The sequence below is a fragment of the Tachysurus fulvidraco genome, chromosome 9, assembly GCF_022655615.1.
Source record: "Tachysurus fulvidraco isolate hzauxx_2018 chromosome 9, HZAU_PFXX_2.0, whole genome shotgun sequence".
NCBI lineage: Eukaryota > Metazoa > Chordata > Actinopteri > Siluriformes > Bagridae > Tachysurus > Tachysurus fulvidraco.
Window position 1 is genome coordinate 3,889,688 of NC_062526.1, and position 24,636 is coordinate 3,914,323.

The 24,636-nt window shown below is 40.4% G+C and overlaps 2 protein-coding genes across 4 annotated transcripts in view; one reads left to right on the forward strand and one right to left on the reverse strand.

Annotated features, from left to right (window-relative positions):
- Positions 1-3,538, reverse strand: part of nf2a (NF2, moesin-ezrin-radixin like (MERLIN) tumor suppressor a) — a 23,485-nt gene extending 19,947 nt beyond the window's left edge. The window contains exon 1 of the mRNA XM_047819010.1: positions 2,701-3,538. Within this exon, the coding sequence (XP_047674966.1) occupies positions 2,701-2,814 (114 nt within the window). The 5' untranslated portion in view covers positions 2,815-3,538. The remainder of the gene's footprint in view (positions 1-2,700) is intronic.
- Positions 3,539-4,701: 1,163 nt separating this feature from the next.
- fbxo21 (F-box protein 21) lies at positions 4,702-17,022 on the forward strand. Of its 3 annotated transcripts, none has more exons than XM_047819009.1 (12): positions 4,702-4,955; positions 9,601-9,736; positions 9,897-10,006; positions 10,117-10,253; positions 10,730-10,876; positions 11,375-11,511; positions 11,631-11,767; positions 12,502-12,678; positions 13,248-13,380; positions 14,195-14,385; positions 14,690-14,847; positions 15,745-17,022. In XM_047819009.1, exons 1-12 carry the CDS (start codon positions 4,741-4,743, stop codon positions 15,981-15,983), a joined length of 1,917 nt encoding a protein of 638 aa, XP_047674965.1. In that variant the 5' UTR covers positions 4,702-4,740; the 3' UTR covers positions 15,984-17,022. The 3 variants fall into 3 exon arrangements, with proteins under 3 accessions (XP_047674965.1, XP_027018646.1, XP_027018647.1); XM_027162845.2 differs by having other exon boundaries at positions 4,703-4,955; positions 12,499-12,678; XM_027162846.2 differs by having other exon boundaries at positions 4,703-4,955; positions 10,117-10,238; positions 12,499-12,678.
- The last annotated feature ends 7,614 nt before the right edge of the window (positions 17,023-24,636 follow it).

The window sequence follows — 24,636 nt, forward strand, 5'->3', positions numbered from 1 at the left end:
AATTCCAAAAATGTGACCTTTCCTGTCGAACGAAACTACAAAAAAAACTTTTTGAGTCAGTTGGAGGATTAATGGGCGAGTCAGGAGAAGAGCAGAATGAAGGACAGATGAACAGAAGGACAGAAGGACACGGTCAATAGGACAGAGACACAAGCCACTTCCTCCATCTGTTTCCTTCTTGTTCAGGATACACAAGAAAAAGTCAAGGGAACATGACATAAACACTTGCTCCAGGCGTCTACAGCAGGCTGTGTTGTGTATCAATAATACACGCAGGAACCTGCTCCTTCCTGTCCCTCAAACACAGGTCACGTTTAAACAAATTATTAAACCAAAAAAAAAAAAAAAAAGCTAAAAAGACAGAACAGGAGTCTCACATATTCGTCTGATTTACACGCGTTACCTGACGTCCGGGAGATATTTTAGATTCGCAGATCTAAAGGGAACCTCCCAGGGTTTGTTTCTGTGATGGTTTTCGCTCATAGAAATCAACACAATATCAAGCAAATTGTTTTTAATTGGTGTTAAATTTTCACAGATTCGGTTCACAGACTGAGCTGGTGTCGATTTGAACCTTATTACCATGGTGACCATGAAGGAACGCCTCTTGGTGATCGACTCGACGTATGCGTGATCACAACTGAAGAGGCATCTGTACCCACAATGCACCAAGATATTTTTATTTATTTATTTAACCTTTATTTAACCAGATTAGTCTCATTGAGATATAGAATCTCTTTTTCAAGAGAGACCTGGCCAAAAAAGCAGAACAAATTAAATCACACAGTCACAAAATAAACAAAAAGACAATAGACAACTCGAGTGCATTTCGATTTAAATAAAAGTGTCATTAATTAAAATGTTTGCAAGTGTGAATGGACTCGTGTTCTATAGATTTAACATAATGTTTAAAATCATTTAAAGAAATTAGACACTGTAGCTTTAGTGATTTCTGTAGTTCATTCCAAGTTGAAGGTGCAAAAAACATAAAAGCTTTTTTAAACAACTCTGTCCTAGCTGGAGGAACATTAAATATCAGCTTCATCACACCTTTTATCCTACCATAACTCTACGCACTTCAACTGATACCGGTACAGATCACCGTGACTCGTGACGGGATGGGATGCCGACACGCGCCTCAAAAAAAAAAGCCCACGTTCAGCCAGTTCAGGGAAATAAACATCACATAGTGTCACATATCTTTCTCGCTCTATACTGAGATCAGTAGTTAATCACACCGGTGATTAGTAGGACACTGGGATCAGTGAGCAATCTGGGCAAAATATCGCCAGAATATGCAATTTAATAGCAAAAAATATGATTAAACACTGGGAAAATGTAGGGAGAATTAATTCAGCTGAACATGGACGCCTAGAATCAGGTATCTTCATTCACACACACACACACACACACACACAGGTATCTTCACTCACACACACACACACACACACACACACACACACACACACACACACACACAGGTATCTTCACTCACACACACAGGTATCTTCACTCACACACACACAGGTATCTTCACTCACACACACACAGGTATCTTCACTCACACACACACAGGTATCTTCACTCACACACACACAGGTATCTTCACTCACACACACACAGGTATCTTCACTCACACACACACAGGTATCTTCACTCACACACACACAGGTATCTTCACTCACACACACACAGGTATCTTCACACACACACACACACACAGGTATCGTCTCACACACACACACACAGGTATCTTCACACACACACACACACAGGTATCGTCTCACACACACACACACACACACACACACACACAGGTATCTTCACACACACAGGTATCTTCACACACACAGGTACCTTCACACACAGGTACCTTCACACACACACAGGTATCGTCTCACACACACACACACACACACACACAGGTATCTTCACACACACAGGTATCTTCACACACACAGGTATCTTCACACACACAGGTATCTTCACACACACAGGTATCTTCACACACACACACAGGTATCGTCTCACACACACAGGTATCGTCTCACACACACAGGTATCGTCTCACACACACACACACACACACACACACACACACACACACACACACACACACAGGTATCTTCACACACACAGGTATCTTCACACACACAGGTATCTTCACACACACACTGTGATATTTAAGGTTCGATCTCCTTCATATGGAAAACTCTGTTCAACCGAAACACAAGCTTTGGCTCTCCCCTCAGAAATAAAGACACCTGACTAAAAGGCTTTGACGTTTTATCATTTTATCTCTGGTGTTTCGAATTAAACACAAATGTGTGTGTGTGTGTGTGTGTGTGTGTGTGTGTGTGTGTGTGTGTGTGTGTGATTTGACCTTTACACTGCAGACAGCTTTAAAAGCTTCACCGTAAATTTCTATTAAAATGTTTCCAATCAGTTCTATATGGACGTAATCTTGATGCTCACACACCAGGAAACAGGAACAGAAAAAGTGCAGACATTTCTACTGATGGCTTAGAAGAAGAAAACGATACATGAGAGAGATTTAAAACACCATCCAGGGTTTTGTGAGAGATTAGAACAGTCCCAGATGTTTGTCTTTAATCCTGAAGGATCCTGAGATGATGGATCTACAGGATCATCAGCATGAAGAATAGAATAATATCTATCTAGATCTCCATATTAACTCACCTCACAGCTGAACTCCAGGTCTGCATCCATGGACAAAATCCTGACACTGAAAGTCTTCGGTTGTTTCCTTCTTAAGGAATTCAGGCTCATCTTTAATCCCAGAACACTTGCCATTTTCAGAGCTTTTTACTACCACAGGCGAGTTTAAAGAAAGTTTAATTAATCTAGTTTTTTAAGGCATGAGAGGAAAAAAGCATCATTTCTCAGTGACTGTCAGCTTGTACATCTCCTAGTGTCTAGTTCTTTTAAGTTCTAGTGTGTTTATTACATATTAATAGTTAGGTTTTAATAATACTATTTAAAACATCATTAACAGGACTTGGTGCTAGCTAAGTGCTAGCTAAGTGCTAGCTAAGTGCTAGCTAAGTGCTAGCTTAGTGCTAGCTTAGTGCTAGCTTAGTCCTAGCTTAGTGCTAGCTTAGTGCTAGCTTAGTGCTAGCTTAGTGCTAGCTTAGTGCTAGCTTAGTGCTAGCTTAGTGCTAGCTTAGTGCTAGCTTAGTGCTAGCTTAGTGCTAGCTTAGTGCTAGCTTAGTGCTAGCTTAGTGCTAGCTTAGTGCTAGCTTAGTGCTAGCTTAGTGCTAGCTAACAAACCCACTTGTTTATCTCCACACCTGTTGCTAACACTATTAACTTATCCGACTAAAAAAGTACATAATTCACAGATATACGACACCACAGAGTCATCGCACCATCTAACGCGATAGCAATGACTAATATCTGTAATTATACTAATAATAAGAACGCAAATAGGTTTATTTCCTCATGCCAGGTACGAGCTAGACATCAACTTTACACTGTTGATACGCAGGTTCATGAACGGTATGTAAACACAAGCGGTAGCTTGGTTGCATCGATGCGCATCAAGATCACGCTGATGATGCGCAATGAATTTGTCCGACCAAAAAGATATATATATATTTAATTTCAGGTAAAATATCGTGAAATAATAATGACTAATGACTAATAATAACAATAATTAAAAAAAAAAACTCTGAATGGCCATTTAAAAATAAATGAAATAGAGACCATTAAGATATTTTAACAAAAGTTTTAAATACATAAATGATTTTATATTTGTTTTTATAAAGTTTATTATAATAAACTTATTATAAGTATTAATATAATAAACTGTATTTATACAGCATTGTTTGTTTGTTTGTTTGTTTGTTTGTTTGTTTGTTTGTTTGTTTGTTTGTTTGTTAAAATGCAGCTTTACTAAGAAAAAGGAAAAATACAAACTGGATAATAATTCCTGTGAGCATGGAAAAGTTTAGATCATTTATATTCTTAAAACAAAAGAATTTTGCTCTTTGTGCACAAAAGCGTGTGTGCTGTAATGTTTATAAAGGTATTCTTTACTTATAATGTAGTACAATATAAGACACTATTATCTAGAAAATGTAGAACTTTAAAACTATACACAGATTCAGTACTCTGGTTCTTCTCTCTCTCTCTGTGTGTGTGTGTGTGTGTGTGTGTGTGTGTGTGTGTGTGTGTGTGTGTGTGTGTGTGTGTGTGTGTGTGTGTGAGAGAGAGAGAGAGAGAGAGAGAGAGAGAGAGATCCAGGGCGCATTCCAGTGTTGCCACAACAACGCTGACAAGGATAAAGCGGTTACTAAGACATAATAAATAACTGAATGGTGTAGGTTAAATATATATATATATATATATATATATATATATATATATATATATATATATATATATATATATATATATATATATAACTTAATAAAGTAACTTAATTTAACTACCTGACCCTAGCAGCAGCAACTGATTATTTCCAATTGTGTTGTAGCCAAATCATTAAAAACAACTAGTACACTTTTTTCATTTTAATACATTAATTAACTGGTTGTGAGGCTTATTTAATACGGAAAACATTGTACTGCTGTATTTACATTTACACTGTGTTCTATGTGTTTACATACTATAATGAATAATGCAGTATATATGTATACTATTCAGTAGAAGCCCCGCCCCTTGCAGCAGAAACTGGGCGTGGCCTCGACGATGAGGTCATCGGAGTAAACAGAAAAGATGGCGACGCCTGAGCGGCTCTCAGGAACAAATTCATTCATATCAGAATCCTACGTTAAAAAGCTAACGGATTTACCGACTGAGCTTTTAGAGTATATTCTGTGTTTCCCCGTATTGAGCCACATCGACATTTCTAACGTGTCCTGCTGCTGCAAACGGCTTCATGAAGTGTGTCACAGCAGAGGGAAGGTCTGGGGACATCAGTACAAACTCAGGTGACCTCCAATATCTCTACATCTCACTGCATTACTGCTTAAATGTGGTGCACATTTAAACCTGCTGTGTCGTCTAAACCTGGGACCTAAAAACAGGACACACATCAGGTGTAATGACAGCTGCAAACATTGTACACGATAGACAACAATAACACGATTATGTGTACAGTGCAGTAAGAAGTAACACAATTATGTGTACAGTGCAGTAAGAAGTAACACAATTATGTATACAGTGCAGTAAGAGTAACACAATTATGTGTACAGTTCAGTAAGAAGTAACACAATTATGTGTACAGTGCAGTAAGAAGTAACACAATTATGTGTACAGTTCAGTAAGAAGTAACACAATTATGTGTACAGTGCAGTAGGAGTAACACAATTATGTGTTCAGTGCATCAAGAGTAACACAATTATGTGTACAGTGCAGTAAGAGTAACACAATTATGTGTTCAGTGCAGTAAGAGTAGCACAATTATGTGTACAGTGCAGTAAGAAGTAACACAATTATGTGTACAGTGCAGTAAGAGTAACACAATTATGTGTACAGTGCAGTAAGAGTAACACAATTATGTGTACAGTGCATCAAGAGTAACACAATTATGTGTACAGTGCAGTAAGAGTAACACAATTATGTGTACAGTGCAGCAAGAGTAACACAATTATGTGTACAGTGCAGTAAGAGTAACACAATTATGTGTACAGTGCAGTAGGAGTAACACAATTATGTGTACAGTGCAGTAGGAGTAACACAATTATGTGTACAGTGCAGTAAGAGTAACACAATTATGTGTACAGTGCAGTAAGAAGTAACACAATTATGTGTACAGTGCAGTAAGAGTAACACAATTATGTGTACAGTGCAGTAAGAAGTAACACAATTATGTGTACAGTGCAGTAAGAGTAACACAATTATGTGTACAGTGCAGTAGGAGTAACACAATTATGTGTACAGTGCAGTAAGAAGTAACACAATTATGTGTACAGTGCAGTAAGAGTAACACAATTATGTGTACAGTGCAGCAAGAGTAACACAATTATGTGTACAGTGCAGTAAGAAGTAACACAATTATGTGTACAGTGCAGTAAGAAGTAACACAATTATGTGTACAGTGCAGCAAGAGTAACACAACTATGTGTACAGTGCAGTAAGAGTAACACAATTATGTGTACAGTGCAGCAAGAGTAACACAATTATGTGTACAGTGCAGCAAGAAGTAACACAATTATGTGTACAGTGCAGTAAGAGTAACACAATTATGTGTACAGTGCAGTAAGAGTAGCACAATTATGTGTACAGTGCAGCAAGAAGTAACACAATTATGTGTACAGTGCAGTAAGAGTAACACAATTATGTGTACAGTGCAGTAAGAGTAACACAATTATGTGTACAGTGCAGTAAGAGTAACACAATTATGTGTACAGTGCAGCAAGAAGTAACACAATTATGTGTACAGTGCAGTAAGAGTAACACAATTATGTGTACAGTGCAGCAAGTGTAACACAATTATGTGTACAGTGCAGCAAGAAGTAACACAATTATGTGTACAGTGCAGCAAGAAGTAACACAATTATGTGTACAGTGCAGCAAGAAGTAACACAATTATGTGTACAGTGCAGTAAGAGTAACACAATTATGTGCACAGTGCAGTAGGAGTAACACAATTATGTGCACAGTGCAGTAAGAGTAACACAATTATGTGTACAGTGCAGTAAGAGTAACACAACTATGTGTACAGTGCAGTAAGAGTAACACAATTATGTGTACAGTGCAGCAAGTGTAACACAATTATGTGTACAGTGCAGTAAGAAGTAACACAATTATGTGTACAGTGCAGTAAGAAGTAACACAATTATGTGTACAGTGCAGTAAGAAGTAACACAATTATGTGTACAGTGCAGCAAGAAGTAACACAATTATGTGCACAGTGCAGTAAGAGTAACACAATTATGTGTACAGTGCAGTAAGAGTAACACAACTATGTGTACAGTGCAGTAAGAGTAACACAATTATGTGTACAGTGCAGCAAGTGTAACACAATTATGTGTACGGTGCAGCAAGAAGTAACACAATTATGTGTACAGTGCAGCAAGAAGTAACACAATTATGTGTACAGTGCAGTAAGAAGTAACACAATTATGTGTACAGTGCAGTAAGAAGTAACACAATTATGTGTACAGTGCAGCAAGAAGTAACACAATTATGTGTACAGTGCAGCAAGAAGTAACACAATTATGTGTTCAGTGCAGTAAGAGTAACACAATTATGTGTTCAGTGCAGTAAGAGTAACACAATTATGTGTACAGTGCAGCAAGAGTAACACAATTATGTGTACAGTGCAGCAAGAAGTAACACAATTATGTGTACAGTGCAGTAAGAAGTAACACAATTATGTGTACAGTGCAGTAAGAAGTAACACAATTATGTGTACAGTGCAGTAAGAGTAGCACAATTATGTGTACAGTGCAGTAAGAAGTAACACAATTATGTGTACAGTGCAGCAAGAGTAACACAATTATGTGTACAGTGCAGTAGAAGTAACACAATTATGTGTACAGTGCAGTAAGAGTAACACAATTATGTGTACAGTGCAGTAAGAGTAACACAATTATGTGTACAGTGCAGTAAGAAGTAACACAATTATGTGTACAGTGCAGTAAGAAGTAACACAATTATGTGTACAGTGCAGTAAGAAGTAACACAATTATGTGTACAGTGCAGTAAGAGTAGCACAATTATGTGTACAGTGCAGTAAGAAGTAACACAATTATGTGTACAGTGCAGCAAGAGTAACACAATTATGTGTACAGTGCAGTAAGAAGTAACACAATTATGTGTACAGTGCAGTAAGAAGTAACACAATTATGTGTACAGTGCAGTAAGAGTAACACAATTATGTGTACAGTGCAGTAAGAGTAACACAATTATGTGTACAGTGCAGTAAGAGTAACACAATTATGTGTACAGTGCAGTAAGAGTAGCACAATTATGTGTACAGTGCATAATTATACGAATAACAGCACAATAACAGGTCTATGTACATTACTACAAGAGTAACAGCGCAATAACAGGTCTATGTACATTACTACAAGAGTAACAGCGCAATAACAGGTCTATGTACATTACTATAAGAGTAACAGAGCAATAACAGGTCTATGTACATTACTACAAGAGTAACAGCGCAATAACAGGTCTATGTACATTACTACAAGAGTAACAGAGCAATAACAGATCTATGTACAGTACTACTGGATTAACAGAGCAATAACAGGTCTATGTACATTACTACAAGAGTAACAGCGCAATAACAGGTCTATGTACATTACTACAAGAGTAACAGAGCAATAACAGGTCTATGTACAGTACTACTGGATTAACAGAGCAATAACAGGTCTATGTACATTACTACAAAAGTAACAGCGCAATAACAGGTCTATGTACATTACTACAAGAGTAACAGAGCAATAACAGGTCTATGTACATTACTACAAGAGTAACAGAGCAATAACAGGTCTATGTACAGTACTACTGGATTAACAGAGCAATAACAGGTCTATGTACAGTACTACTGGATTAACAGAGCAATAACAGGTCTATGTACATTACTACAAGAGTAACAGCGCAATAACAGGTCTATGTACATTACTACAAGAGTAACAGCGCAATAACAGGTCTATGTACATTACTACAAGAGTAACAGAGCAATAACAGGTCTATGTACATTACTACAAGAGTAACAGAGCAATAACAGGTCTATGTACAGTACTACTGGATTAACAGAGCAATAACAGGTCTATGTACATTACTACAAGAGTAACAGCGCAATAACAGGTCTATGTACATTACTACAAGAGTAACAGCGCAATAACAGGTCTATGTACATTACTACAAGAGTAACAGAGCAATAACAGGTCTATGTACATTACTACTGGATTAACAGAGCAATAACAGGTTTATGTACATTTCTACTGGATTAACAGAGCAATAACAGGTCTATGTACATTACTACTGGAGTAACAGAGCAATAACAGGTCTATGTACATTACTACTGGATTAACAGAGCAATAACAGGTTTATGTACATTTCTACTGGATTAACAGAGCAATAACAGGTCTATGTACATTACTACTGGAGTAACAGAGCAATAACAGGTCTATGTACAGTACTACTGGAGTAACAGAGCAATAACAGGTTTATGTACATTATTACTGGAGTAACAGAGCAATAACAGGTCTATGTACAGTACTACTGGAGTAACAGAGCAATAACAGGTTTATGTACATTATTACTGGAGTAACAGAGCAATAACAGGTCTATGTACAGTACTACTGGAGTAACAGAGCAATAACAGGTTTATGTACATTATTACTGGAGTAACAGAGCAATAACAGGTCTATGTACAGTACTACTGGAGTAACAGAGCAATAACAGGTTTATGTACATTATTACTGGAGTAACAGAGCAATAACAGGTCTATGTACAGTACTACTGGAGTAACAGAGCAATAACAGGTCTATAGACATAGACATGGATTGTACCATATACAGAGCCCCAGGGTGAACAGAGATGTGTATAATAATACTCGGGTATCAGAACTATGTACATATTGACCTGCTAACTTCAGACTTTCATCGTGTCTGTTTGCAGGTGGCCTCGGCTACAGAAAATCTATCGGCAGAACGAATCCTACGACTGGCAAAAGGAGTTCAGGACCAGACTCAGGGTCTGTCTACAGATCCAACGAACCGTCGTGTCCATTTCCAAGAGATTCTTCGCTGAAGTTGTGAGTCTTTTTAAAAGCACAGTCAACGGTCAACGTAGTAGTCAAATCCAGAGGTGTAGTAGATCCTGATTGGTCAGAAGGTGTTTCTGTTTGAAAGCTAATAGCTCCATTCTGAGCTCAGGATTGTTGTAAAGTTCTAACTCTCAGATGTGTGTCTCAGCCTTGCATTGGTCAGGTTTTGGGTGACAGCTTTACAGAAATCGAGTCCCTCGGCGCACCTGAACACTTCTGTGAAGATGAGCTCCTGTCCATTCTCAACTCAGACAGAAGGTCAGAACAGCCAGAGGTTCAACAAGCCTTCATGCTTTTTCATTTTATTTCATTTCATATATATTTATATATCTAGAAAATTCTGTGCTCGTGTCTGTCCTTTCCTGCAGGAAGAACCTGACGTTGAAGTACTATGCAAAGAAAATCCTCTACTTCCTTCGTCAACAGAACATCCTGAGGAGCCTGAAGGGATTCCTGGAGCGGCCTCCAGAGCAGCAGTCGGCCCTGGAAGGTCAGAACGACGGTGGTGTGTTTTGATTTCAGCAACCTGTATCTTGGACTGACTTGTGGGCGGGGCTTATAATCACAGGTTTGCTCTCATATGAAAAAATAAATAAATAATAATTCCTTTGGGATGAACGATGGCTTAGTGGTAAGTGTGTTTCCATCAGAGTTCCAGGGTTGGGGGTCGGTTCGTGCTTTCGGCTCTGCGTGTCGAGGTTCTCCACGTGCTTCAGGGGTTTCCTCAGGGTTCTCCGGTTTCTTCCACCAGTCCATAGATACATACTGTTGGCTGATTGGCATCTCTAAAGTCTGTAGTGGGTGAATGAGTGTGTGTTATGTCCAGGGGGTCTTCTACCTTGTGCCCTGAGATAGACTCGAGGTTCCCTGAGATCCTGGATAGGATAAGCCTCACACATAAAAAAAAGGATGGATGGATGAAAAATCCATCCGTTTTATGAGCGAATCCCACACAGTTCTGTTTTGTTTGGTTTTTTACAGGTGCTGTACTGGTGGATCAGTACTGTAACCCCCTGGCTGATGTCACCCTGGAGAGTATTTCTGCTCAGCTGGATGACATCACAGAGAAGGTGAAGAAATATCTCCGGGTGAAAAACGCTGCTCATCCCAGCCTGAGATCAGCTCAAGGTAAGCAGTTCTACACTCACATTCTGTGTTACAGATACATCCACGTCACTGCTGGTCTGATACCAGGCTAGCTCTCCATGATGCCCTGTGCCTATCTCAGGCGTCATCGGGCATCAAGGCAGGATATACCCTGGACGCAGTGCCAACCCATCACACACTCTCATTCACTCACACACACACACACACTACGGACAATTTTCCAGAGATGCCAATCAACCTACCATGCATGTCTTTGGACCGGGGAAGGAAACCGGAGTACCCGGAGGAAACCCCCGAGGCACGGGGAGAACATGCAAACTCCACACACAAGGTGGAGGCAGGAATCGATCCCCGACCCTTGAGGTGTGAGGCAAACGTGCTAACCACTAAGCCACCGAGTCAGTAACTCATATTGATTAAACAAGCACAAACTCGGACCTTCTTCAGCCTTTGGTTCAGATGCACGTCTGACGTGTCTGAAGCTTGTGGCTGAAGGTTGCAGTGTGTTTTGTGTTCCAGGTGAGTGTGTGATGGTGCAGGACTTTGAGCTTCAGCGTCAGCTTCTCTGTGCCCTGAATGTGGTTCTGTACGAACAGCTGCAGTTTAAAGGCAACGAGCGTGACTACTACAACCCCTTGAACTCATACCTACACCAGGTGTGTGATCACACACTCAGTCTGATCTCACACACCGAGATAGACTCGCACCTACACCTGCACCATCTCTTCACTCCAATCACTGATCCTCCTCCTCTTCCTCATCATCCTCTGTTCAGGTGCTTCTGCGGAGGACAGGCATTCCCATCAGCCTCTCTGTGCTATACATGACACTGGCCAGGAAACTGGGGGTTCTGCTGGAGCCAGTCAACTTCCCCAATCACTTCCTGCTCCGCTGGTGCCAGCGCCGGACCAGGTAGACTTTTCTTTCTTTCTTTCTTTCTTTCTTCTTCATTATTTAGTATCTTAGTTAGGTAGTTAGGAATGGAAGTTGGGTCTTGGAGGGAGGAAGGAAGGGATGGGAGGGAGGAAGGAAGGGGAGGGAGGGAGGGAGGGAGTGGGGGAGGGGGGAAGGAGTGGAGGAGGGAGGGAAGAAGGAGGGAGTTGAGAGGGAGGGGGGGGGGGTGGGAAGGGGGAAGGGAGGGGGGAGGGGGGAAGGGGGGGAAGGGAGGGAGGGGGGGAGGGGGGGGGGGAGGGGTAGGGGGGGATAGGTGCTTAGGGGGAGAGGGGAGGGAGGGGTGGGAAGGGGCGGTGTGGGAAGTTGTAGGGGGAAGTTTTCTTCTTCCTTCTTTGGGCTGGTCGTTCTTTTTTTCTTTGTCTTGCTTTCTGTACGTAGGGATTTTTCCCATTTTCTGTCTCGGTTCTTTTCTTGTATCTCTGTCTTTCTTCGTTTTTAGCCTTTTTTTCTTTCTTTCTTTCTTTCTTTCTTTTGTCCTTTCGTCCTTTTTTTGTCCTTTCAATTTTTCTATTTTTCTTTCTTTCTTTCTTTCTTTCTTTCTTTCTTTCTTTCTTTCTTTCTTTCTTTCTTTCTTTCTTTCTTTCTTTCTTTCATGTAATGAACATCTGTCTTTCTTAGCTGCTTATTTATATCACTGAAACTAAAAATCCCGTCTCTGCGTTCTCTGGTTTGTCGTTTGTGGTGTGCAGCAGTGACGACATCTGCGACTACGTTTACATCGACGCGTTCGGGAAAGGCAAGCAGCTGACGGCTAAAGAGTGTGAGTACCTGATCCGACAGCAGGTGACGGCAGATTACTACAACTCCATCAGCACCACCGAGCTGCTGCTGCGCATGGTGGGTAACCTGCTCAACATCGGGAAGAGGGGGTGAGTACGACACTGCACACTGTCACCTCACGAGGAACATTGTCTTGTTTTCTCTCAGGATGTTTATCATGTTCTACAAAATCTACAGAATTTATTTATTATTTAGATTTAAAATCATCGTCCAATCATCATGTTCGTGTTTTCAGTATTGCTTTTCCCTGCCGTGTGACTCGGTCCCGACTCGGTCCTGACTCTGTCCTGACTTTGTCCCGACTCTTTCCTGACCCAGTTCTGACTCTGTCCTGACCTGGTCCTTACTCTGTCCTGACCCAGTTCTAACTCTGTCCTGACTCTGTCCTGACTCTTTCCTGACCCAGTCCTGACTCAGTCCTAACTCTGTCCTGACTCTGTCCTGACGCTTTCCTGACTCTGTCATGACCTGGTCCTTACTCTGTCCTGCCTCGGTCCTGACTCTTTCCTGACCCAGTTCTAACTCTGTCCTGACGCTGTCCTGATTCTTTCCTGACTCAGTCCTGACTCTGTCCTGCCTCTTTCCTGAACCAGTCCTGACCTGGTCCTTACTCTGTCCTGACTCTGTCCTGACCCGCTGCATTGTTCTCTCCATACAGAGAAGGCAGTGAGAAGTCGTACCAGCTGCTGAGGGACTCTCTGGATCTCTACCTCACCATCGACCCTGATAACGTGCAGTATCTGCTGCTGCAGGCGCGACTCTACTTCCACCTGGGCATCTGGCCCGAGAAGGTCAGGACTTTATTCACAGCTTCACAGCAGAAGAGGAGAAAAGAAATGCAAATTAAACTTTAGTTTAAAACAACTAACAATGTCCAGCACTGGCTTACTGTCTAAACCACACACTAATATACAGTGTAAGTATATATTATATTATATAGAGGTGTATATATATTTGTATATAGCCCTCTGCTTCCACATTATATTAAATTTAAATATAAAATTGAATTCTTTTATCTATCTATCTATCTATCTATCTATCTATCTATCTATCTATCTATCTATCTATCTATCTATCTATCTATCTATCTATTTATTTATTTCCCAGATTCTTTCTTTCTTTTTTCTACTTTCAACAAAAAAAAATATGAATATGAATATGAATAAGTATTTATGAATTTCACCATTCGCATATTCACTGTCTTTGAATTTATTATATTTTTTATTATACATTTATTATAAAATACTACTACTAATAATAACAATAATAATTCGTTATATTAACATTATTAATTTATATACATATTTAATTGATTAATAATAATTTCTTATGTTGATCATTTATTATTATCATTATTATTATAATTATTATTATTATTATTATTATTAGTGTCTTGGAGCTTTAGGAGCTGATGCCATTTTGTTGATATGAGAGAGCAGCCTGTTAACGGTATAATTTCACTCCGTTTTCTGGAAACTCGACAGATTTTTAACCAATAAATGAATGTACTCTAGTGCACAGTGGAAGTGCAGTGTGTAGTACGTCGTTTGGGACGCAGCTCAGGTGCAGTTGTTATTTGATGTCTCTCTAAATTCTGTCTTTTAGGTGCTGGACATCCTGCAGCACATCCAGGCTTTGGATCCGTCTCAGCACGGCGCTGTGGGTTACCTGGTGCAGCACACACTGGAACACATCCAACACAAGAGACACGCTGTGGAGCCTGAGGTGAAGAGACGCAGCGCTCCAGAACACAGCCAAGTGCAGTACTCTGTAGGCCTCATCATGAAACACAAGAGGTGCGTGTTAACACCGAGCCAAGAAACATGAGTGTGTGACAAAATCCAGGTCAGTTTTGAATAAAAGTTTTCTCCAGGCTAAGAAGCGCTCAGGAGCACAAAGGGAGGCATCTGACTCGTTTCTGATCCGTTTACTTCTCCCTGGAGGAAGAAGCTGTTTGTGTGAAATGTCTCGTTGTTCACTCGCATGAACAGACGCTTTAACCCGCAGTCTGAAGACCAGGAAATAATCTGTAATCTGTAAATGTAACACTTTATCACTGGATTCATTTTTTTCTTTTACTTCCTGTTCCTGTCTCTGCAGGTCGGGTTATAACTGCGTCGTTTACGGATGGGATCCGAAATGCTCGATGAGTCCGGAGTGGATTGCCACGATGCGAGTGCATCAGCTGACCCACGGTGCCAATCAGCCGTTCTACAACGTCCTGGTGCAGGACGGCACGTGCAGATACGCTGCTCAGGGTGAGAGCCAGTTTGGGTTCTGTACTGAGAGAACTAGGGGCAATTCTAGAATTTTCATTTTAGGGGGGCTCAGCCCCCAGGGTAGGGTTGTATACTATCACACTGTGATAAGGGCTGAAGTTGAACGCAGCGAAGACGCATTGGATGAGAAACCGAACTGTGTATTGGTCCAGTAAACTGCAATTACAAGAACTACAACGATGCAGATGTCATATCATAGCAATCCATCAGTAAAAGCACACACACCTTGTACTCTCTGATGTTCGCTCTGCTCGGCGTCCCTGCGGATTGAAAAACGCGCTGAATCCACACAAACTCAGTTCAGGGGAGGAGCCGAAACATGACGCAGCTTGTCGCCGCTTCAAATGCGTTTTTAAAGGGGACTGAAGCGATCAAAAAATAATTAATCAAATAATTTTTTAGGGGGGCTAGGTAGAAGTTTAGGGGGGCTTTAGTGACGCCCCTGGAGAGAACGTTCCACATCCATACATCTACTAGTCATCAGACTCCTCGACAACTGAACTGAACTGTACCGAACACAACACACACATGCACGCAACTGTACTATACAAATACACACACTTCCAATATACATTCATGTCTACAGTAACCTTGCTGTTTGCACAACCTCATATAACTGCTGCTATTATATTAAGTGTTCATCTATGTTCCATAGAATATACAGTATGTGCTCTGGTCAGTGCTGCTTTTGTGTATTGTCTTGTAGTGTTTTGTGTTGTTTGTTTGCACTGTCTTTTGTCTGGCACAGTTTGCACTAGGTTGACTTGTTATATGTATGGCGTCAGCTATGCTGTATATGGTTGAAATGACAATAAAAGCTTCTCGGCTTGACTTACTAATATTCCTCAATCTCTCTCTCTGCCTTTCTTTGTGTAGAGAATCTGGAGCCTCACTCTGCACCATTGGAAATCAGTCACCCGGAAGTAGGACGCTACTTCAGCGACTTCTCCGACACGCACTACGTGGCCAATGAGGATCTCCGGAGCAATTACCCAGAAGATGCTGCGGAGACACAGAGAGCGGTGCAGGAACTTTACCACTCGTTGGGCCTCGACTCAGGACACGCTGCAGGGTCCAACTCTGACAATGGCACCATGACACCTTTAACACTTTAAACTGCTTCTGGCTCACACACTTTCATCACTAACCCTCACAGATCCTTACCGACCCTCACAGATCCTAACAGATCCTCTGTCCTCACAGATCCTAACAGATCCTCTGTCCTCACAGATCCTAACATATCCTCTGTCCTCACAGATCCTAACAGATCCTCTGTCCTCACAGATCCTCTGTAATCACTGATCATCACAGAACATCGCATACTCACAGAGCCTCTCTCCTAAAAGATCCTCTCTGATCCTCACAGATCATCCGTCCTCACTGATCACAGATAATTTCAGATCCCCTCTGATCCTCACAGATCCCCTCTGATCCTCACAGATCCTCTCTTATCACAGAGCCTCTCTCCTGACAGATCCTCTCTGATCCTCACAGATGCTCTCTCCTGACAGATCCTTTCTGATGATCCTCTGTCCTCACTGATCACGGATCCTGTCTGATCCTGACAGATCCTCTCTCATCACAGAGCCTGTTTCCTCACAGATCCTCACAGATCCTCTCTGATCCTCACAGATCCTCTGTCCTCACTGATTACAGATTATCACTGATCCTCACAGATCCTCTCTCCTTGCTCCCGTCATTCTCAGAGAAACAGCGTTGAGCTCAAAGTTTAGATTCATGTCTCATTGCAAATTTTCCACAAAGAAGCTTGTTGTAGTGTGAGAGTCCTGTTTAACAGCTCACATGTCATGGAAACGATCCTAATTTATTTGGATCTTTTTTGTGATTTTAGACGCCGATTCACACACTCCCTCCCAGAATTTAGCACTCCTGCTCTAAATTTTTTAAATCTGATCCTGGATCAGTCCTGTAAAATAATTCAGTCCATTCATCATTTCCACCATCCCGATCCTCTCGCACTTATAAAAGAATAAACAAATGACCCTTTTTTTCTAATATATTTACAATTAAATAAATAGTAAACAAGAGCTTGTAAATGTAAAAATGATGATGATGATGATGATGATGATGAATGCTTCAAAATGGCCTGGGAGAAATGGGAAATGATGTCAATAAAAAAGACAGAAGCTCAAACTTTGGTGTCACTATATTTTTGTTTCTAAAGTGAATTCTATTTCAATTTGTAACATCTAAAATAAAATAAAAAAAGTAAATGGTGATCAAACCCACCTTCATTTTCTTTCTTTTACTCAAGGTTGATAAATAAATAAATAAATAAATAAATAAATAAATCATGGTTTGCATCATTACTGAAGAAAAAAAAAACACACAAATTCCACCATGAAGAAAAAACAGAAATAAATCATCATTTCACATCAATTAATCATTCATTAACACCAAATTAATGTTCATTAATGTAATGCTCTAGTGATGATTTACATTTTAGATTTTTCTGCAATGTTTATAAAAAAAGTGTGCATAATTTAAGACACACTGCATAACTACCACTTTCACATTAACTCGGTCAGTACAGTTAAGCCCTATTCGGACTGGACTAGTTCTACGTGGGGACGTGGAGTAATGCAATTTTACCTCAGGACGTCTGTAATATTAATTGGCCAATTCGCACGGGACAAGACATCTCAGTAAAACTAGCAGAAGTGGGAGGGGTAACTCGCTTTACGCACCACAGTAACCTCCTTGTCGTCATGTTCGTATGACGTTGCTTCCTGTTTCAAGCGCCTCCATGCTTGTAAAACGCGCCAAAAACTACTTTTAAACAGGAAATGACGGAATTTTACCGTACATATTTACAGCGGGTCTATTCGGAAGGGATTAGTATTACCTGAGGTCATTTTTCCGGACCTTTTTACAGAAGGTAAAAGTCGCCGTAATCTTTACTGACATTACTGACTTTACTGTCCGTAATGATTACCGAGATGGCACATTCGGACAGGACTAAAATCACAGAGAAGCTCTGGTAATAATTACTTTACCCCCACGTCCCCACGTAGAACTAATCCCGCCCGAATAGTGCTTTAGACAGTGTGTGTAGTGTATGCTATCTTAGTTAATCTGTTTATTCATGTTCTGCCTGCAGAACTAATGGGGTCAAGTAAAGGCCAGAGTTGTGTATTATAGATAAGAAATGACTCACTCTGTTTCAGTCACAAAATCAAAACCCTTCTGTTTGTAACCTTCCAGGAGTAGAAAGGACCTGCAAGTTTAACCCTCCTGCAGACCTTTTCTGAATTCCTATGCAAATTAGGAGCGCCGAGTCAACTTGACCTTGTCTGTTTTGACTGCTTATAAAAAATTAAGTATATATGATAGCCTTTTTTTTTTCACCTTTTTTGTCGAACTTGTTTCCAACATATTAACATATATTTTGCAAACATTTTTATAATATTTGGTATAATAAACCTCACTAATATACAGAAATGCCTCATTTTTAGTAAAAAATAAAATAAAATAAAAAATTTTGAATTATTTTCACTATAGAGGCACAAAAGTTAATGCACAATTACAGGCTGGTATATTTCAAAGCCAGGAGATTGTTTTGAAACCATTTTGACCATTTTTAATGTCAGTAAATAATAAAACCTGTTTTTTTTCCAGGCCAAAATGACTTGAATGCTTATAAATAAATAAAAAATACATTTGTGAACATTTTCCACTTGTAATGTCTATTTTGCCTACCAAATGCCATCTGATCACCTCCAAATGGGCTACACACACACACACACACACACACACACACACACACACACACACACACTTTTTATTATATTTAATTTATAAACAATATACCTCATGAAATTATGCCATGTTTTTGAGTAAAATAAGCAGAAATGATCAAATATTATAAACATCCCCAGGTCAAAGCTGATGCAACTAAATTCATAAATAAGAGAGAGGAAACATATGATTTGAATATGAAAATACAACGTGTGTGTGTGTGTGTGTGTGTGTGTGTGTGTGTGTGTGTCTGTGTCTGTGTGTGTGTGTGTGTGTGTCTGTGTGTGTGTATATGTGTGTGTAAAGCTTGTTGGTAGATCCGATTTTGCACCCAGCTGGACAAATGCATATAACAAGTGTGAAAGATTTATAAATGGGTAGCTTTTGTTTTTTCTGGAAGCCTAATGAATTGCTATGCCCAATGGGTGCCTGTGTTAGTGGACATTTTATGTGTGCATTTTTATGTCTGTATGTATGTTCATTGCGCTGAAAAGGGCAAAAGTGTGACCCATTGCCCCACTAAATGTGGCGGGGTCAAATTGACCCCGTGCTCTTGAGGAGGAACGTATTTATTTTACGAACACATAGTTCAACGTAAATAGACAAAATTAATTTTACTTGCAAAGTTCATCATTTGGAACAATCCTGGTAAATTTGTGGAAGAAAACCCAAGTTATGACACATTAAACTTTCCAGTGGGGTCAAATTGTTCTGGGGTCTGCAGGAAGGTTAAAACAGGAAAAAAGTCTTCTATGTAAACTGCTGTATGTACTTCTACTACTGATACTACTACTGATACTACTACTGATACTGATACTGATACTACTACTGATACTACTACTGATACTGATTCTACTACTGATACTGATACTACTACTGATACTGATACTGCTACTGATGCTGATACTACTACTGATACTATTACTGATAATGATAATACTACTGATACTACTGATGATACTGATACTACTACATTTACATTTAAATTTACAGCATTTGGCAGACGCCCTTATCCAGAGCGACGTACATAAGTGCTTAAATCTCTAACACTGAATACATTAATGCTGGTTCACTAGGTTACATACTTAAGATACCATGAGTTTAAAACATTTGTTCAAAGTTACAATGAAAAAGTCTCAGTTTTTTTTGTTTGTTTTTTTTAATGCAAAAGATAAGGAAAGAAGTGCTAGTTGAAGTGTTTCCTGAATAAGTAGGTCTTCACCCGCCGCTTGAAAATAGCCAGTGACTCAGCTGTCCGGACCTCCAGGGGAAGTTCATTCCACCACCTTGGTGCCAGAACAGAGAAGAGTCTTGTAGTATACTTGCCTCTTACCCTGAGAGATGGTGGAACCAGTCGAGCAGTGCTGGTAGATCGGAGGTTGCGGGGTGCAGTGCGAGGAATGATGAGGGCTTTGAGGTAAGAGGGAGCTGGTCCATTTTTGGCTACTACTGATACTACTACTGATACTGATACTACTACTTCTACTGATACTACTACTGATACTGATACTACTACTGATACTGATACTACTACTGATACTATTACTGATACTGATACTACTACTGATACTACTGATGGTACTACTACTGATATTACTACTGATACTGATACTACTACTGATACTGATACTACTACTGATACTACTAATGATACTGATACTACTAATGATACTGATACTACTACTGATACTGATACTACTACTGATACTACTAATGATACTGATACTGATACTACTAATGATACTGATACTGATACTACTAATGATACTGATACTACTACTGATACTACTAATGATACTGATACTGATACTACTAATGATACTGATACTACTACTGATACTGATACTGATACTACTACTAATACTGATACTACTACTGATACTGATACTACTACTGATACTACTACTGATACTGATACTACTACTGATACTACTACTGATACTACTACTGATACTTATACCACTACTGTACTGATACTACTACTGATACTACTAATAATACTGATACTACTACTGATACTATTACTGATACTACTACTGATACTGATACTACTACTGATACTACTAATGATACTGATACTGATACTACTAATGATACTGATACTACTACTGATACTGATACTACTACTAATACTGATACTACTACTGATACTGATACAACTACTGATACTACTACTGATACTGATACTACTACTGATACTACTACTGATACTGATACCACTATTGTACTGATACTACTACTGATATTGATACTACTACTGATACCACTGATGATACTACTAATAATACTGATACTACTACTGATACTACTACTGATACTGATACTAATACTGATACTACTAATAATACTGATACTACTACTGATACTATTACTGATACTACTACTGATACTACTAATAATACTGATACTACTACTGATACTATTACTGATACTACTACTGATACTGATACTACTACTGATACTATTACTGATACTATTACTGATACTACTACTGATACTGATACTAATACTGATACTACTACTGATACTGATACTACTACTGATACTGATACTACTACTGATACTACTACTGATACTGCCAGAGGTGTCAAGTAATGAAAGTACAAATACTTCGTTACTTTACTTAAGTAGAAATTTTGAGTATCTATACTTTTATGGAGTAATTATTTTTTAGCATACTTTTTACTTTTTACTTAAATTTGAGTAAGCCCATACACACATTGTAGAGAACGTGCACAGGAACAGATACGGGTCAGAATGGTGACAGGAGATTCAGCAGACATCCTTTTTTAAACCTGATTTTCTTTTAAACTTACTGCACACCAATATATAAAATCTCATGTGTTCTGACTCTCATGTCTTTAGCACTATTCGGACAGGAATAGTTCTACGTGGGGACGTGGAGTAATGCGATTTTAGCTCAGGACGTCTGTAATATTAATTGGCCAATTCGCATGGGACAAGACATCTCAGTAAAACTAGCAGAAGTGGGAGGGGTAACTCGCTTTATGCACCACAGTAACCTCCTTGTCGTCATGTGTGTATGACGTTGCTTCCTGTTTCAAGCGCCTCCATGCTTGTAAAACACGCCAAAAACTACTTTTAAACAGGAAATGACGGAATTTTACCGTACATATTTACAGCGGGTCGATTTGGACAGGATTAGTATTACCTGAGGTAATTTTTCCGGACCTTTTTACAGAAGGTAAAAGTCACCGTAATCTTTACTGACATTGTCCGTAATGATTACCGAGATGGCGCATTCGGACGGGAATAAAATCACAGAGAAGCTCTGGTAATAATTACTTTACCCCCACGTCCCCACGTAGAACTAATCCAGTCCGAATAGGACTTTTGACTGTAACAAACATGATCTGTTCTTGTTACACAGATTTGACATAGTTCATATTTTTGAGGTTTTATTGATGTTCAGTCATTACTTTCTGTTTAGAAAATGCCAATATTGTTGAGTACCATTAGGTTTTCTGGAAGGTTGTTATAGCAGAGAAATTACCTGAAAGAGAAAGATGAGCTGTGTGTGTTCCAAAGGTATGAAAGTGTTTCAAGATTTCATTCAAGTGTATTGTAAAGGAAGTTCCCTAGGTAATGTGCAACAATTCTGTAAGCAAATGCCATCACCATTCCATCAAAACTCTCTTACTAGTCATACTTAACAATTTTTCTTTCTCTCTCTGTTGAGCTATATTGTATATGTGTTAGGGATCAGCGCGGATCCGTTACGGAGCTGCGCAGACTTGGTGCCATGTGCGTTTGTTGTTTGTTTGTGTCACGTGATTGCCCCGTCCACGTCTGCTCCTCCCCGGTCATCACACCTGTTTCCCTTTGTGTGTGATTGTCCGTGTCGCTATATATGTGAGCCGTGTTGCATTAGGCAGCGCGGCTTCATTGATAATATTGTTAGTTCCCCATGTGGTTTATGTTTGTCTTCCTAATGTATTAAACCCCTTTCATTTGAAACTATCCTACGTACGGGTCTGTTTCCAAGCCACCTCTGCCAGGGTCCTGACAGAATGAAGCCGCCTTGACCATGCAGACCCAGCAGGATAGCTTCCAGCTCGGACCGGCCTTTTTTTTCCTTTTCCCCCTGGACTGTTCCGCCAGCCCTTCCGGTGACATCGCTCCGCATCTCGCCGGTGAAGGACGCCCGTCCACTTCCGGTTCCGTTCCGAGGAGGACGTCGCTTCACCACTTTTGCGGAGGGTGTCACCATGTTATTGGGGTTTCCTTTTTTTTTAGTTGCCCTGTGGCATCGCCCCACATCTCTCCGGTGAAGGACGCCGCTCCACTTCCGGTTCCGTTCCGAGGAGGACATCGCTTCACCACTTCCGCGGGGGGTGCTGCAGGCCAGAGGCGGGGGTGCCTTCCCGCCCCTTTCCTCAGCTCGCTGAGGCGTGGGTTTGGCCGCGGTGCTTCGGGGGAAGATGCTCGGCCCTTCAGCTCGGCGGTGGACGTCACTCGGCCCTTCAGCTCGGCTGTGGACATCATTAGGCCTTCAGTTCGGATGCGGACGTCGCCTCGGCCCCTTAGCTCGGCTGTGGACATCGCTCAGCCTCTGCTCCCCCCACCTGCCTCGCCATGTGCCTCTGCTCCCCTCGCCTACCTCGCCATGGTCCTTGCTCTCCCTACTAGCCTTGCCGTCGTCCTTGCTTCCCTCACCTGCCATTCTCCATGGACCTCGCCCCCCGGACCTTGCCGGGTTTTGGCGCTTCAGGAGCCGCGCCTTAAGGGGGGGGTTCTGTCAGGGATCAGCGTGGATCCGTTACGGATCAGCGCAGACTTGGTGCCATGTGCGTTTGTTGTTTGTTTGTGTCACGTGATTGCCCCGTCCACGTCTGCTCCTCCCCGGTCATCACACCTGTTTCCCTTTGTGTGTGATTGTCCGTGTAGCTATATATGTGAGCCGCGTTGCATTAGGCAGCGCGGCTTCATTGATAATATTGTTAGTTCCCCGTGTGTTTTGGTTTATGTTTGTCTTCCTAATGTATTAAACCCCTTTCATTTGAAGCTATCCTGCGTACGGGTCTGTCTCCAAGCCACCTCTGCCAGGGTCCTGACAATATGCCACTCCCAAGCTCCCAGTGTTCAGAGTTCCTAGCCTGATCGTCACTTCTTACGGAGCTACTTCGTCAATCCCGATGTTCTACCGCTGGCTGGAGTCTTGTCGCCCGGTGGTCACCTTGCCAGAAATTGATCTGCATGGTCAGCCAGTGTCTTATGGGATTGATGTGTAGGTAGCCACCCGTAGACTGTCATGCCTTCTTTGAACCAATGTTGTGTCAGTCAGCTGTATGGTCTGGTCTTTATCAGCAATCAGGTCTGTGCTGAACTCAGCGTTAATGATGACCCATAGCTCTCAGTTGTTAACATTTACATTTACTCAATTATTAACATTTACATTATTTACTGTCTAGTGTCAAAGAAATGAGGATGGGTTCACTTCTGGGCCTGGTTCCTCCCAAGGTTTCTTCCGCATTTGATCTCAGGGAGTTTTTCTTGCTGCCGTGAGTTTGCTCATTAGGGATACAGATAGATATATAGTATTTTACATTTTAACAATCTTTTTTTTTTTAAATTAATTTTAAACTTTAATTGTATATATTAATTTTTTTATTTTTATCCATTTTTTTTCTTATTATTATTATATATTTATTTCTTTTTCTCTCTCTTCTGTTTCCATACTTCTGTAAATCTGCATTAAGACCATGAGAAATTGTTAAAAGTGCTATACAAATAAATTGAATTTAATTGAATTACTGAACATGGTGAATACTGAAAGCATGATTGTGAGTGTGATGTTGCTTAAATGTGACAGATGTTCAGCACGCTTGCTTGTGTGATTTCTTTAAAACCTTTGATTAAATCATACACAAACAGCCCTTGAAAATCATTTTAATTCCCATTTTTTGCTTGCATACATTCAGACTACTGCATTCATGTCCTTGTTTATCTATGAGAACCACATGAGGTCAGGTTTCATCTTAGTCCCAG